The sequence below is a fragment of the Podarcis pityusensis genome, assembly GCF_964106645.2.
Source record: "Podarcis pityusensis genome assembly, chromosome: 7".
Lineage (NCBI taxonomy): Eukaryota > Metazoa > Chordata > Lepidosauria > Squamata > Lacertidae > Podarcis > Podarcis pityusensis.
This window is the reverse complement of record NC_138031.1, coordinates 83,816,142-83,829,795: the sequence shown is the minus strand read 5'-3', so window position 1 is coordinate 83,829,795 and position 13,654 is coordinate 83,816,142. Positions and strand designations below refer to the sequence as shown.

Here is a 13,654-nt window from a genome sequence, read left to right as displayed (position 1 = left end):
TTTAAACTCAAAAATTACACTGGAACAGGCTTCTGAAATACACTGCTTTCTGGCATAAACTGAGCGCGCACCCCAGAACATACCAAACACTTGTCTGCAACTGTACAGTACAGAGGAGGAACAGGACAAGAGGACAAGGGATGCTTGCTGGCCATTGCTGAAATGAGGATGAATCCCAAGGATTTCCTGGGACACCGTTTGAAAACTAATACAGTCGTACCTTGGAAGTCGAAGGGTATCCGTTTCAGAAGTCTGTTCGACTTCCAAAACATTAAAAACCAAATTGCGGCTTCTGATTGGCTGCAGGAAGCTCCTGCAACCAACCGAAAACCGCGGAAGCCCCATTGGACATTCGGGTTCCAAAAGAACGTTCACAAACCGGAACAGTCGCTTCCGGGTTTGCGGCATTGAGGAGCCAAAATGTCTGCGTTCCAGGGCGTTTGACCACCAAGGTATGGCTATATTAGATTTTAAGGGCTAGCTAATCCCAGGACAGTCAAACCAGTGAGAGATATTTCACATCCTCCAAAAACAGACCACAGGTCGTTTATGCAAGGACATGGGTCAAGGTTCCTTTCAGCTCAAAGCTGAGTCAGATAACGATTCATCATCTGAGCATGTAATGAAAGATTTGAACCACGTCTCCCCCATAGCCACATTATTATTACAGTATTGTTATTTTTATAAAGCATACCACGCTGAGGGCTAGTCTTTTGTCTCTGAACCTTTTCCTTTTTAAACTTTGGCACTATGCGGAATACAGTGCTTCTGTTGTTTCTTTTAGCATATTCCAAAGGAGGATCCTAAAAACAAAAGAGAGGGAAAAACAATGTTGAGAAGCAAAACTTAAAAATTCGGGGGGGGGGGGGAGAATGGCAATTTCAAGGACAGAACTTGCATTTGAAAAATGGGAAGACAGAATATTTGTAGGTTGGAACTTTCACTCTTTCTGGAAGGCACCTCAGACGGTAATTCTTCTTCAGTGACTTTTTTTGGGGGGGGGGATGTCAAATTGAAAAGAGGGTGAAAGTCACAAGAACAGTCCAAAAAGCACAGCCCTTATTATAAACCAGCTTCATTTCTCCACCATTATGTCAGCACATAGGCAAATCTGACCAGCCAGGCAGCAGTTTTAATGTCCAGTACATGTTATCTGTCTGGCCAAGAGAAGGGAAAAAATGCAGAAGATTCCCCTTCCTAACCTACTCCAATCCACCCCAAACGGAGGAGCTAAATTGGGCTTGAAAACATACTTAAGGTGGGATGGGGCAGGGGAGAAGGAAAAATATTTTCAAGGTTTCCCATTTGTGGCTGCTTTATTGTAGGTGTAAGCAATAACATCATCATCAATCTTTATTACAGTCCAGAGACCCAACAAATCATTACAAAGCAATACACAATTCATACAGCCTACCTCCAGGTTAAACAAGGATTTGTTCAGAATATAGGGATCATTGGTTCTTGCAACCACCGACAAAAACTTTGCCACTGCTAATGTTCTAGCATTTGTCCGGTCTTCCAATAGGAACCTGACATAGTGAGCCTCTGATTTTCCCAGGAAAGGTACCAGCAAGGGTAGTATCAGTTCAGCCCTGGCTTGCTCATATTTTGCACAATGCAACAAAATATGTTTTATGGAATCGATGTCTTGAGCACACGAGCAAAGTCTGTCCTGGTAGGGAACTCCTCTCAACCTGACATCCAAAACTGCAGAAGGAAAGACGTTTAGTCTGGCTTTGGTGAAAAGCCTTTGATAGTTTGGTACTGTCAGGTTTTTAATGTAAGATGTTAACTTAAAGACATACTGTACCCATATTGTACTCCTACTGCCAGCGGACTACAGACTGCGTGTGATTGAGATCGCAAGTCACTGTGTGCATTATCCCATAATCTTTGCTTTAACATATTTTGGGCGCCTTCATAACCCAGGTAATACAGTTGGGGGGTGACAGACCAATAGAGGTGGCTTTTTTAGCCATGGTTTTCTGCCATTTGCTGACAAATTCCTCATTGGTCAGGTGTTGGTACAAACCCTTCCCAATAATAAGAATGATTAAGATTTCATTATTTGTACCCCGCCCATCTGACTGGGTTTCCCCAGCCATTCTGGGCGGCTCCCAACAAAACATTTAAAACACAATAAAACCTCAGACATTAAAAGCATTCCTAAACAGGGCTGCCTTCAGATGTCTTCTAAAAGTTGTGTAGTTCTTTATCTCCTTGACATCTGATGGGAGGGTGTTCCACAGGGCAGGTGCCACTGCCAAGAAGGCCCTCTGCCTGGTTCCCTGTAACCTCACTTTTTGTAGGGAGGGAACCACCAGAAGACGTCTCAGTGTCTGGGCTGAATGGGCAGATATTCTGGGCTGAGGCCATTTAGGGTTTTAAAGGTCAGCACCAACACTTTAAATTGTGCTCAGAAATGCACTGGGAGCAAATGTAGATCCTTTACAGTGGTATATTTTCTGAGAATCCTCCGGAAAAATAATCTCTCAAAGTACCTGTTGATGGCATTTTACCATTCTACTGTTGAGAGTGTATTAACTTATGGTCTCTGTGTGTGGTTTGGGAGCTGCACAGTCAGGGAAAAAACAATGTTATCCAGGGTTGTGAAAACTGCGGAGAGAATAACTGGGTGCACTCTTCCCACCTTGGATCAAATCTACGCTTCCAGGTGCCATAAGAAAGCTGCAGAGATAGTGCAGGATAGTGCGCACCCTGGAAATGATCTCTTTCAGCTTCTGCCTTCTGGAAGAAGGTGCAGGGTTATAAAGACTAGGACTAGCCGCCTGAGAAAGTTTCTATTCAAATGCGATTTTGGTTTTAAATGCAGTGTAAGGTAGTCTCTATGGGAGTATATTGTATTTAATTATGGGGTATCAGAGTTTTTAGGGGGCTAACCAGGCTGGGATAGCTGGGATAGCAGACTTGTTGGTTTTCGAATGTCTGATGTAGATTTTCAGTTTCGTTGTTCTGTATGGGACAATGACAATAAAGATTATCGTATCGTACCTCTAGATATGCACACCTCTGGTTGCATATCTTTCAGGATGCGAACGCGGCAAACCCGGAAGTAATTTTCCAGGTTTCGCCATGCGAGCATGCGCAGAAGCACTCTACGCACCGCACGCATGTGCAGAAGTGGCACTTCCGGTTGCAAATTCCTCTGGATGCGGCCGGAACTCCGGAACGGATCCTGTTCGCAACCGGAGGTACCACTGACCAAAAAAAAAAAGCAATAGCAAAGATGGATATAACGTGCAAAGGAGTTTTTGGATGCCAGCATGATTCGATTTACTGATTTAATAAAAAGAATATTTAAAGAATATTTAGAAAACTATGGAATAAAAGGAAACATCTTGCCAGAATTAGACTGATCCCTGTATTGTATAAATGTAAGTTTGTAGGGAAGTAAAAAGAAATTATATAAGAAATATGTAACTGTGCGGTATAAAGTAATGGATAGACAAAGTTAAGTGAGATTAATTGGAAGTCAGTGTTAAATTTATTCTCTATAAGTTTTATAATTGTGTTCAATACCAGGAGTATATATGAAGATAATTATATTAATCTTCTTATATCTTACAGTGTGGTGGTTTGTTTGTTTCTTCTGTTATTTGTTTGATTCTATGCTTGTTTACTTGTATGTATGTCTGTTTTTCATAACTGTATTTATTTTAAATTAATAAAGATATATATATATATATATTTTAAAAATGAAATGAAATGAAAGCAGGCTTGCAAGTGTGAATTTCACCCACCTCATCGTCATTTAATTGCAGAACATACAAGAGCCAGGGAATCTCAGCCACCTTCCTTAATTCACTCTCTAAATTGTGCACAGCTGTTGAGAGCAGTTCTTCATGAGGGGATTCTAACTGCTGCAGGAAAAAATCACAAAATGTTACGGGGCCTGTGTCCTTTAAAGGGGAGCATCTACCATATTTTTCGCTCTATAGGACGCACCCGACCATAGGACGCGCCTTGTTTTAGAGGGGGGGAACAAGAAAAAAAAAATCTCCCCCTCTCTGCTCAGTGCCCCTTCAGCGAAGCCAGGAGAGTCTTGCTCTGTCTGGAACCTGAAACCAACCACTCTCGCTCTCCAGGCTTCAGCAAAAGGAACCCGAAGCCTTCGGAGCGCAGCACGAGTTCCCGCTGCGCTCCAAAGGCTTCAGGCAGCTATCCCTGAAGCCTGGAGAGTGAGAGGGGTCGGTGCGCACCGACACCTCTCGCTCTCCAGACTTCAGCGAAAGCAACGTGTAGCTTCGGAGGCTTCGCGTTGCTATCGCTGACACCAAGGAGCCTGCATTCACTCCATAGGACACACACACATTTCCCCTTCATTTTTGGAGGGGAAAAGGTGCGTCCTATAGAGCGAAAAATACGGTAATTTCCCAACTTTTACAACTAAATAGACGTGCCGTATGTACTACCATTTTTATTTTTTAAATTGCAATTGGATGCCATTTTAAATAACATGGGAAACTGCACCTTTCAAAATTGCACTGATTTTCCGTTTCCTATTATTCCCAACCAATGCTGGGTACATGTGCTGTAAACTACTGATTACATGTGTTGTCAGGAGCAACTATAGCCACCACACAGATGAAGAAATGAGGTGCTGAGATAACACAAAAAAATATATACTGAAGTTCTGCTCCAAAAGTGCCCAGTCCTCCAAGTTTATTTATGTATTTATTATCTATTTATTTGAGCTATTAATACACCACTCAATCACAGGAATTTCTAAGCAACGTACATAAAACTTTCAAAAAGCATGCAATGGCTAAAATCAATTAGAATTAATCGTACAAACCAAGAGGTTCCTTAAAAATTTAGAAAAGTCTCTGTCCAGTGCCTGAATTTGAACAGGGAGAAAAAGTTCACTTACCAAAGGAGCTCTTCCTACTAGCAAGGATTTGGTTTCATCATGCAAAGCCTTCATGTTGACAGCGACTTCCAGGGCAGTGTTTCTGGTAAGGCTCTGTGGGAAGAAAACCAAGGAGCACATTTACTCGTAAACAGTTTATAATAGTTGAAAAATCAAATAAACGCAGCTGGCTTTTCCTTTCCAAATCTTAACAGGGTCCTTAACTCTTTTGACCACGTTTGTTGAAAGGCTGTGCTGAAATACAGTGGTACCTCGGGTTAAGAACTTAATTTGTTCCGGAGGTCCATTCTTAACCAGAAACCGTTTTTAACCTGAGGTACCACTTTAGCTAAAGGGGACTCCCACTGCCACCGGGCTGCTGGCACACAATTTCTGTTCTCATCCTGAGGTAAAGTTCTTAACCCAAGGCATTACTTCCGGGTTAGCGGAGTCTGTAACCCGAAGTGTTTGTAACCCGAGGTGTTTGCAACCTGAGATGTTTGTAATCCAAGGTACCACTATAATGTAAGAAGGTCGGCGGTTTGAAACCCTGCGACGGGGTGAGCTCCCGTTGCTTGGTCCCAGCTCCTGCCAACCTAGCAGTTTGAAAGCACGTCAGAGTGCAAGTAGATAAATAGGTACCGCCCCGGCGGGAAGGTAAACGGTGTTTCTGTGCGCTGCTCTGGTTCACCAGAAGTGGCTCAGTCATGCTGGCCACATGACCTGGAAGCTGTACACCAGCTCCTTCAGCCAGTAAAGCGAGATGAGACCACAACCCCAGAGTGGTTCGTGACTGGACCTAACGGTCAGGGGTACCTTTACCTTTTTAAATGCTGTATTAAGGGTCAGAAAGGAAATCTCCTCCAGGACTAGGGAGGTTCATGCAGTGCCTGTTTTGGGATCACCTGCTGGCGTCATATTGTGCTACTTGCTCTGCAAACGTCCTTGTTCTCTACTTGCGGCACTGAGAAAGAAAGATCACGGGGAACCTTTTTCCCCTTGTCAGCTGCCTGACACAGTCCTAAAGTCAACGGCCTCAGTAATCCATTCTCAATACAGTGGTACCTCGGGTTAAGTACTTAATTCGTTCCGGAGGTCCGTTCTTAACCTGAAACTGTTCTTGACCTGAAGCACCACTTCAGCTAATGGGGCCTCCTGCTGCTGCCACGCTGCCGGAGCACAATTTATGTTCTCATCCTGAAGCAAAGTTCTTAACCTGAAGCACTATTTCTGGGTTAGCGGAGTATGTAACATGAAGCGTATGTAACCTGAGGTACCACTGTACCCGAAAATGATAAGTGACAGGATCATTCCTCCACAGCCGGAATTCTAATCAAACTTGAGGTGCAGCGTGCAAATAGAGAGTATTTAAAACATTATACATAACAAGGCCTCATTTCAGACTGATCAGCCATCATAAAGATGCATTTGGTTTAAAACAGGCGTCCCCAACCTGCAGCCCTCCAGATGTTTTGGCCTACAACTCCCATGATCCTTAGCTAACAGGACCAGTGGTCAGGGATGATGGGAACTGTAGTCCAAAAACATCTGGAGGGCCAGAGGTTGGGGGTGCCTGGTTTAAAACATCCCCCCTGTGTGGGTGTTGCTGCTTACCCCTCATTAAAAAAAAACCTGAATGGCTTGCAAGGATGCAGCCAACCATGTCCTCCCTTTACCATTGCCCTCTCGAGGCTTATTAAACCTTGCCAGGGGAGGGAGGCAGGACCTGATATGTCTACAGTATGATCAATACACATCAATTGGCAGGAGGGAATATTCCAAGCTATCCTGAAAGAGGTGGTGATTCAATGATTCCGGAAAAAGCCTAAAGGAGGCCCACTAGTTCATGGCATCTCTTGCCCAGTTGCAAACACCCCCATTTTGGAGAACGGTTGTGCGAAATTTGCAGATATTCTTGGATGAAACAGGCTACCTTTCCAGTCGAGGCTCAGGGCTGCTTGGGGGACTGAATCTTCCTTGGTCGCCCTGATGGATGGCCTTTATTACAGAAGAATGGGGAAGTGTAATGCCATCAGTGCAAGAGAGGTTAAAAATAATGCGGGCTGTTTCCCTCGGCTATGTCCGAAGCAAGTGGTTGGTCCTCTACGTGGAGAAGACAGAGAAATGCTCTTGGGTGTCAGAGAGAAGGGGGAACTACTCAAACCCTACTTTGACCCTGTCTTCACCCAAAAGAAAAACAATGTCTAAACTGGTGATGACATAATAAGAGGTTGGATGTCTATCTGTCATGGATGCTTTAACTGAGATTCCTGCATTGCAGGGAGAACTCTGCAATTCAATGACCCTGTTATTCTTACTTGACTTGTTGGTAGCTTTCAGTACCGTCAACCATAGTATCCTCCTGAACAGAGTGATGGGTATTGGGGACATGGTTTTTAATAATAATAATAATAATAATAATAATAATAATATATTTGTACCCCGCCCATCTGGCTGGGTTTCCCCAGCCACTCTGGGCGGCTTCCAACAAAGATTAAAAATACATTAAAATGTACCGTATTTTTCACTCTATAAGATGCACCAGACCACAAGACGCACCTAGTTTTTGGAGGAGGAAAACAAGAAAAAAAATATTCTGAATCTCAGAAGCCAGAACAGCAAGAGGGATAGCTGCGCAGTGAAAGCAGCAATCTCTCTTGCTGTTCTGGCTTCTGGGATAGCTGCGCAGCCTGCATTCGCTCCATAAGATGCACACACATTTCCCCTTACTTTTTATGAGGGAAAAAGTGAGTCTTATAGAGCAAAAAATTCGGTATTTTCTATCCTATCTCCAAGGTTGGTTTCAGAGAATAGCACTGGGTGGTGATTTCTCAGCTCCCTCGCAGTTGTGCTGTGGAATGCCACAGGGTCCCATCCTGCCCCCATTGCCATTTAGCATGTACATGAGATGGTCATGTGGAGATCTGGGACAAGTATGTTGAGGAGAGGGCAGTCTGCAGGTCCATTCTGACCATGTTGTAACTGGGCCTTAGGGATGATGACACCTAACTTTTGGAATTCCCTTTTGCGATGTATCAGACAAGTGCCATCTTGTTTTGAGGCAATTGCTGAAGACTTTTCTTCACAAGCCTTCTAAGTGGAGCTGTTGCTATTGGATTTGAAATGGATTATATATACCGTATTTTTCGCTCTATAAGACGCACCAGACCACAAGACGCACCTAGTTTTTGGAGGAGGAAAACAAGAAAAAATATATTCTGAATCTCAGAAGCCAGAACAGCAAGAGGGATCGCTGCGCAGTGAAAGCAGCAATCCCTCTTGCTATTCTGGCTTCTGGGATAGCTGCGCAGCCTGCATTCGCTCCATAAGTTGCACACACATTTCCCCTTACTTTTTAGAAGGGAAAAAGTGAGTCTTATAGAACAAAAAATACGGTATATGTACACCTTGTTCTGTATGTAATCATTGTCTTAATTGTTTTGGTAATGGATGGTTTTTGTTTTAAAACTGTTTTTATATAGGGAAGTGTTTCATATATGTATTGACTGTGTTGTAAATACAGTGGTACCTCGGGTTAAGTACTTAATTCGTTCCGGAGGTCCGTTCTTAACATGAAACTGTTCTTAACCTGAAGCACCACTTTAGCTAATGGGGCCTCCCGCTGCCACTGCACCGCCAGAGCACAATTTCTGTTCTCATCCTGAAGCAAATTTCTTAACCCAAGGTACTATTTCTGGGTTAGCGTAGTCTGTAACATGAAGCGTATGTAACCTGAAGCGTATATAACCTGAGGTACCACTGTAACTTCAAAATACCTCATAGGAAGCAAACGACAAATGAAATAAATAACAAAATAATCATATTCAACTAGCACCATAGATTTCCTTTACCTCCGAAAAACTTGGACTGGCTTTGTTTAACGCATGAGAGCATGCATTTACTGCGTGAGCCAGTTCTTGTTCCAACAAGCTGTGTATCTTCGCAGCTTCACAGATTCTGCAACAAATGTTGTGGGTGGAAAAACAGAAAGGAAATGAGAAAAGCATTCTGCGTCGATAAACAGCTGCCCAAACAGGAAGAAAAGAGATACAGGTCACTCGCAACTAGGGCAGAGGTTCCGTTCCAGGGAAGCCACATAAGGCACAAAAACATGACAGAGGGACAAATTGGGTAAGCAAAATTTTCAGAATCAGTCCACTGACATGGTATTTCAGCACAATATTTGGTCTAAGTTACGGCACATTAGATGCAAAGACATTGTCAGACCTGGATCTTGTCAAGTTTAAGGCCTCGTGAAGAAAGCAAGGCGAAGGTACCTGCTAATCAGCTCCTCTGCGGCCTGAGAAGACGACTGGATCTGCAAAGTCTCCTCTTCAGTGGCCAGTTCCACAGCCTGTTGAGGGTATAAAGGGGATCTCAGGATCGGTTTGCAGGAATCACACTTCTGTTTGTCTTCCCAGGATTTCAGCGTACTCTCAAAGGCCTGTTCAGAATCGAGGAAGTTGTTTGACATGAATACCAATGCTTCCATGTAGGATCGTTATACACAATAATTCATACCATACTTCACTATTAATTTTTACAATGAAAACTAATGCCAAAAATAAGCTTAATATTTGTGGCTGCATTTGGGGGGTGGGAGCATACAATCCCTGGTGAAAAACCAAAGACAAACACAAAATACTGCAGAGTACTGCTGTATAGTAAATACTGCACGTGTGTAAATACACACATGTGAATGTACACGTGAGGCTGGCTGGATTTTTACCTTTTCCCCATTAAAAAGATTAAGGTATTTGAAGCACATACTTACACTAACCTTATTGTTGCATGTTACTTATGTTTCTTAATGCACAGAAAAATCAAATTCCTCACAAAGGGATTTATACAGGAGACAGTAAGTGGTATTCAATGAGACCCCTGGGTATAGGGTGGTATATAAATTCTAATAATAATAATTAATAATCCTCAGCATAGTCCCATTGAAGGTAATAGACATAACTAACAAGTTTATTCCTTTCAGTGAGTCTACCCTAGGTGGGACTTGAAGGCAACCCATTATATATTAGACAAAATATCTGTCAGGGAACTGACATCGGAGCTAGAGGTGGAGGGAAGGCTCTCCAATGATGCTGGAGAAGGGCCCAGCAGGGAGAGAGGCAGCTCAGCAGATGGGGAAGCAATTCAGTGCAACACCAGGAATAAGGAGGGGCAGATGGGGAAATCGGCGAGAGGGCTCCCAGACTCTTCACCGGACACCAGCGGGGAGAGCACTGGTCCTCCGTTACCCACGCCCTCCCTGCGCAGAAGACTTCCGCGCAGAGAAAGTAGGAGGAGACTGGGTGTCAAACAACTTTTATGTTGGAAAAGGTTTAAGAAACGCCCACTGACGGATTCTGCTAGCGACTGAGGCAGCCACGAATTGAAGGGCTGTCCAGACAGAAAGGTTTAACAAGGCAACATAGCCAGGAGAGGCGGCAACTTACGCACGAGCAACCCCATACCATTATAATATCCTTTCTATCACATACCCTGTCTCGGGTTAGCATCTGTGCTCTGTTTTTATGCACAATTTTAATAATTCCTGGAGGTTGGATCCATGCCTCTCCATCCACCTGAACAGGGACTCCTTCCTCTCCTAGTATGGTGATCTTTACCGACCGGCACTGGAAGAGAGTAAATTGATTTTAATAAAGGGTGATTTCATGAAAATGTCAACCTGCAGACTCCTCCCCCCCCCCCATTTTCATATACCATAGAACTACGGGAAATGTCATTGAAGGGAGGGTAGAGGAAACTGCTAAGGCGCACGTAAAATCAGCGACCAGTGCTGCTCAGAGAATGCGCTGCCTGGACAGGGAATGCAGGTGTGAGGACACCATCAGCAGTGGAGATCAAACAGTGTAAATAAACTATTTATCATAAATACACCATAGTCTCTACTGTTCCTCCTTCCAAGGACACTGAACCCTGGGTAAGCTCCTGGAACCCCCTGTTAAGTTGTGGGTGAACATATCAGACGACACAGCGATTCTTCAAACAGCTCTTGTTTATTCACAGGCCAGAACAGAACTGAACTGAAGGGTTCAGCCAGCCTGCTTATATAGAGCTCCACTAGAACGCAACAATAACCATTTTCTGTAGCTATCCAATCACTGAACGTCACTTTCGATCACTTATTTGCATATGTGGACCTGAACTATCTACAGTATCCCCCCTGCTGGCCCAGAGTGAGAACTTCAGTACATAACACCCCCAGAATATCAAACCACTCTGAGATGTTCATGATGATTCCCAAAAAGAAGTGTGGTCATTAACAGCTGTGGCTTCTGTGCATCCAGGTACAACTCATGGGCAAAAAGCTACTGCATTTTGGCATTTATGGTGCTCAACACGCTTAAAATGAAAATGAAAAGTCAACGCTTGATTCGTGTGCGCTTGAGCACATTCGCGGGCTATGTTTCTTCTCTCCCGGTAAGACACACGTACCTGGGCTATCCTGTGGTGCTGTAGCTTGATAACACGAGAAACGGCCATCTGCATGCTGCCAAATACTGCAACAACCTCCAAAATCTTATCATCAAATGATGGTGCCCCAAAGATCTGGTGGACAGAAAGGAAACACAAGTCTGCGCTTACACTTTTGATGGAAGCCTACCAGCAGCTTACAGCTGCTCTTTTGTCCATTATGTAACTCATCGAGGAGGACACCAGAACGGGTGCAATTGAGAAATCACATCATGCGCTCCAGTATACAAATCAGCATCCCTCAAACTTCAATGAAGACGTTAAGCATTTGGGACACAATTCAGATGCACTCTGTTGGGGGCAACCCCACCCCCACATTCCTTGGGGCACTTTACAGCCATTACCCCCTGCCATTCCAGGGGGATGGACCATCATAGTCCCTTCCAACCCTACAGTTCCATGATTCCTGACCATCAACAGTTGGGGCAGCCCCTTCACCCAGTTTTCCTGTGGCTGAAAGAACCCTACTGTTATATATTTTGTAACTTTTCCAATTTTAAAACAGCAAAAGTTCTGACAGCGTTTATATTAGACGCTTAGGGACTGCCACGCTCCTGTTTACCAACCCGGCCTACCCACCAACCTGGCCCAGCCCTCCTCCCTTTACACCTGACCAACCCTCCCTGCTTTCTTTACACCTTGCCTGCTCCTTTGCCTATCCCCCCACAGCTTTCCCCAAGCCATACCCTCTTTTAAACGAGGCAGGGGGCACTTCACCATCATTAAGCTGCTCACCTAGGCTGCCTGCCAGGCCTAGGCAGAGCTTCTCTGGGTCCCTGGGCGGGAGTCTTGCTCATCAGATGCAGCACAATGTCAACGCCTAATCTGAACTGACCCCATAGGAGCCAACTCCCAGGGGCCAAGGGGTCTTCGATTCCATAGTATAATGTTTGAGGGGGCTGGGCCTCCCCAAAGTTGATTGTGCGTGGGCACCATGTCATATGATTGGTTACACTGGGGAACATTTTTTTCTTCCTTTTCTGTTGCATGAGATTTTTCAACTGTTATGTTCTTTCAATGCTGATTTCAAATCAGAAATCGATTTTCGTGTACATGCTATAGTTATCTTTCAATTTCCGACTTTTGCCGATATGTCATATTTACACTGGGGATAAGTGGACACTGACCCGTTGATCTACCCTAACCACATGGTAATTATTGCTTTGCAAACTAAATTTTTCTTTATTTTTATAGTTTTGCAACCTAAATATTTGTATTTTTCAGATTGGACCATGGCTTCTTCAAGTAGACAAAAATGTGTCTACTTGATGTGGTTAGGGTAGATCAACGTGTCAGTGTCCACTTATCCTCAGTGTAAATATGACATATCAGCAAAAGTTGGAAATTGAAAGATAACTACAGTCATACCTCATGTTACGTCTGCTTCATGTTATGTTTTCAGGTTACGTCCCGCGGCAACCCGGAAGTACCGGAAAGGGTTACTTCCAGGTTTTGCTGCTCACACATGCGCAGAAGTGCAAAGTGACGTCACGCGCATGCACAGAAGCGCTGAATTGCAACCCGCGCGTGCGCAGACGCACCACTGCAGGTTGTACTCTTTTCATGTTGCAAACGGGTCTCCAGAATGGATCCCATTCGCAACCAGAGGTACCACTGTATAGCATGTACACAACAATCTATTTCAGTTTTGAAATCAGCATTGAAAGAACATATAAGAACAGTTGAAAAATCTCATGCAAAAGAAAATGGGGAAAAAATTGGTTCGCCAGTATACTGTGTATCCCAAGTGAATACATTTTTTTGCATACCTCCAACTGTACATAGATATACATGTCATCTTCAATGCTATACATGTCATGTTCAATGCTATATACTATACTCATAGTGCTATATACACTAGGAGCATAGTATATACATTTATACTCATATTGTACCACTTTGGCTATGTGTTTAATAAAATATTGAATTTTTGCGTTGTGAAAAACAAAGATTATGGTGAAAAGTGAAAAACATGAATTGCAAAAAAAAATAAACCTAGAGCTTACAGAACAAATCCAACTTCAGATATGAAATCAGCACATCGAAATTAGGTTAGAACAATTGCAGGTGTCAATGTAACAAAAATTTTGTTCCCCAATGTTATGTGGGGTGGGGCTTACCTGCTCCCCTCCCCCCATGTTTTATTCAAGTTGGCCCCCCGTCTGACGCTACACATTTTATTCAAATCTGGACCAGCAACGCAAATCAAAGACTTGCAGTGCATACGAACAATCATGGGCGTTTCACCCATTAAGTCCCCAAGTTGACTGGGAGACAAGGGGCGTTCTCGGCATG

General features: G+C 43.8%; 1 protein-coding gene across 3 annotated transcripts in view; it reads right to left on the bottom strand.

The window, feature by feature from the left end:
* The window catches only part of DGKH (diacylglycerol kinase eta), a 113,175-nt gene that overhangs the window by 20,384 nt on the left and 79,137 nt on the right, over positions 1-13,654 (bottom strand). For all 3 annotated transcript variants that reach the window (XM_081014659.1, XM_081014661.1, XM_081014660.1), the window contains exons 22-28: positions 11,321-11,434; positions 10,363-10,497; positions 9,148-9,314; positions 8,722-8,827; positions 4,892-4,984; positions 3,762-3,881; positions 695-803 (exon numbers count right to left, since the gene is read on the bottom strand). In XM_081014659.1, coding sequence (XP_080870785.1) covers positions 695-803; positions 3,762-3,881; positions 4,892-4,984; positions 8,722-8,827; positions 9,148-9,314; positions 10,363-10,497; positions 11,321-11,434 — 844 coding nt within the window. The remainder of the gene's footprint in view (positions 1-694; positions 804-3,761; positions 3,882-4,891; positions 4,985-8,721; positions 8,828-9,147; positions 9,315-10,362; positions 10,498-11,320; positions 11,435-13,654) is intronic.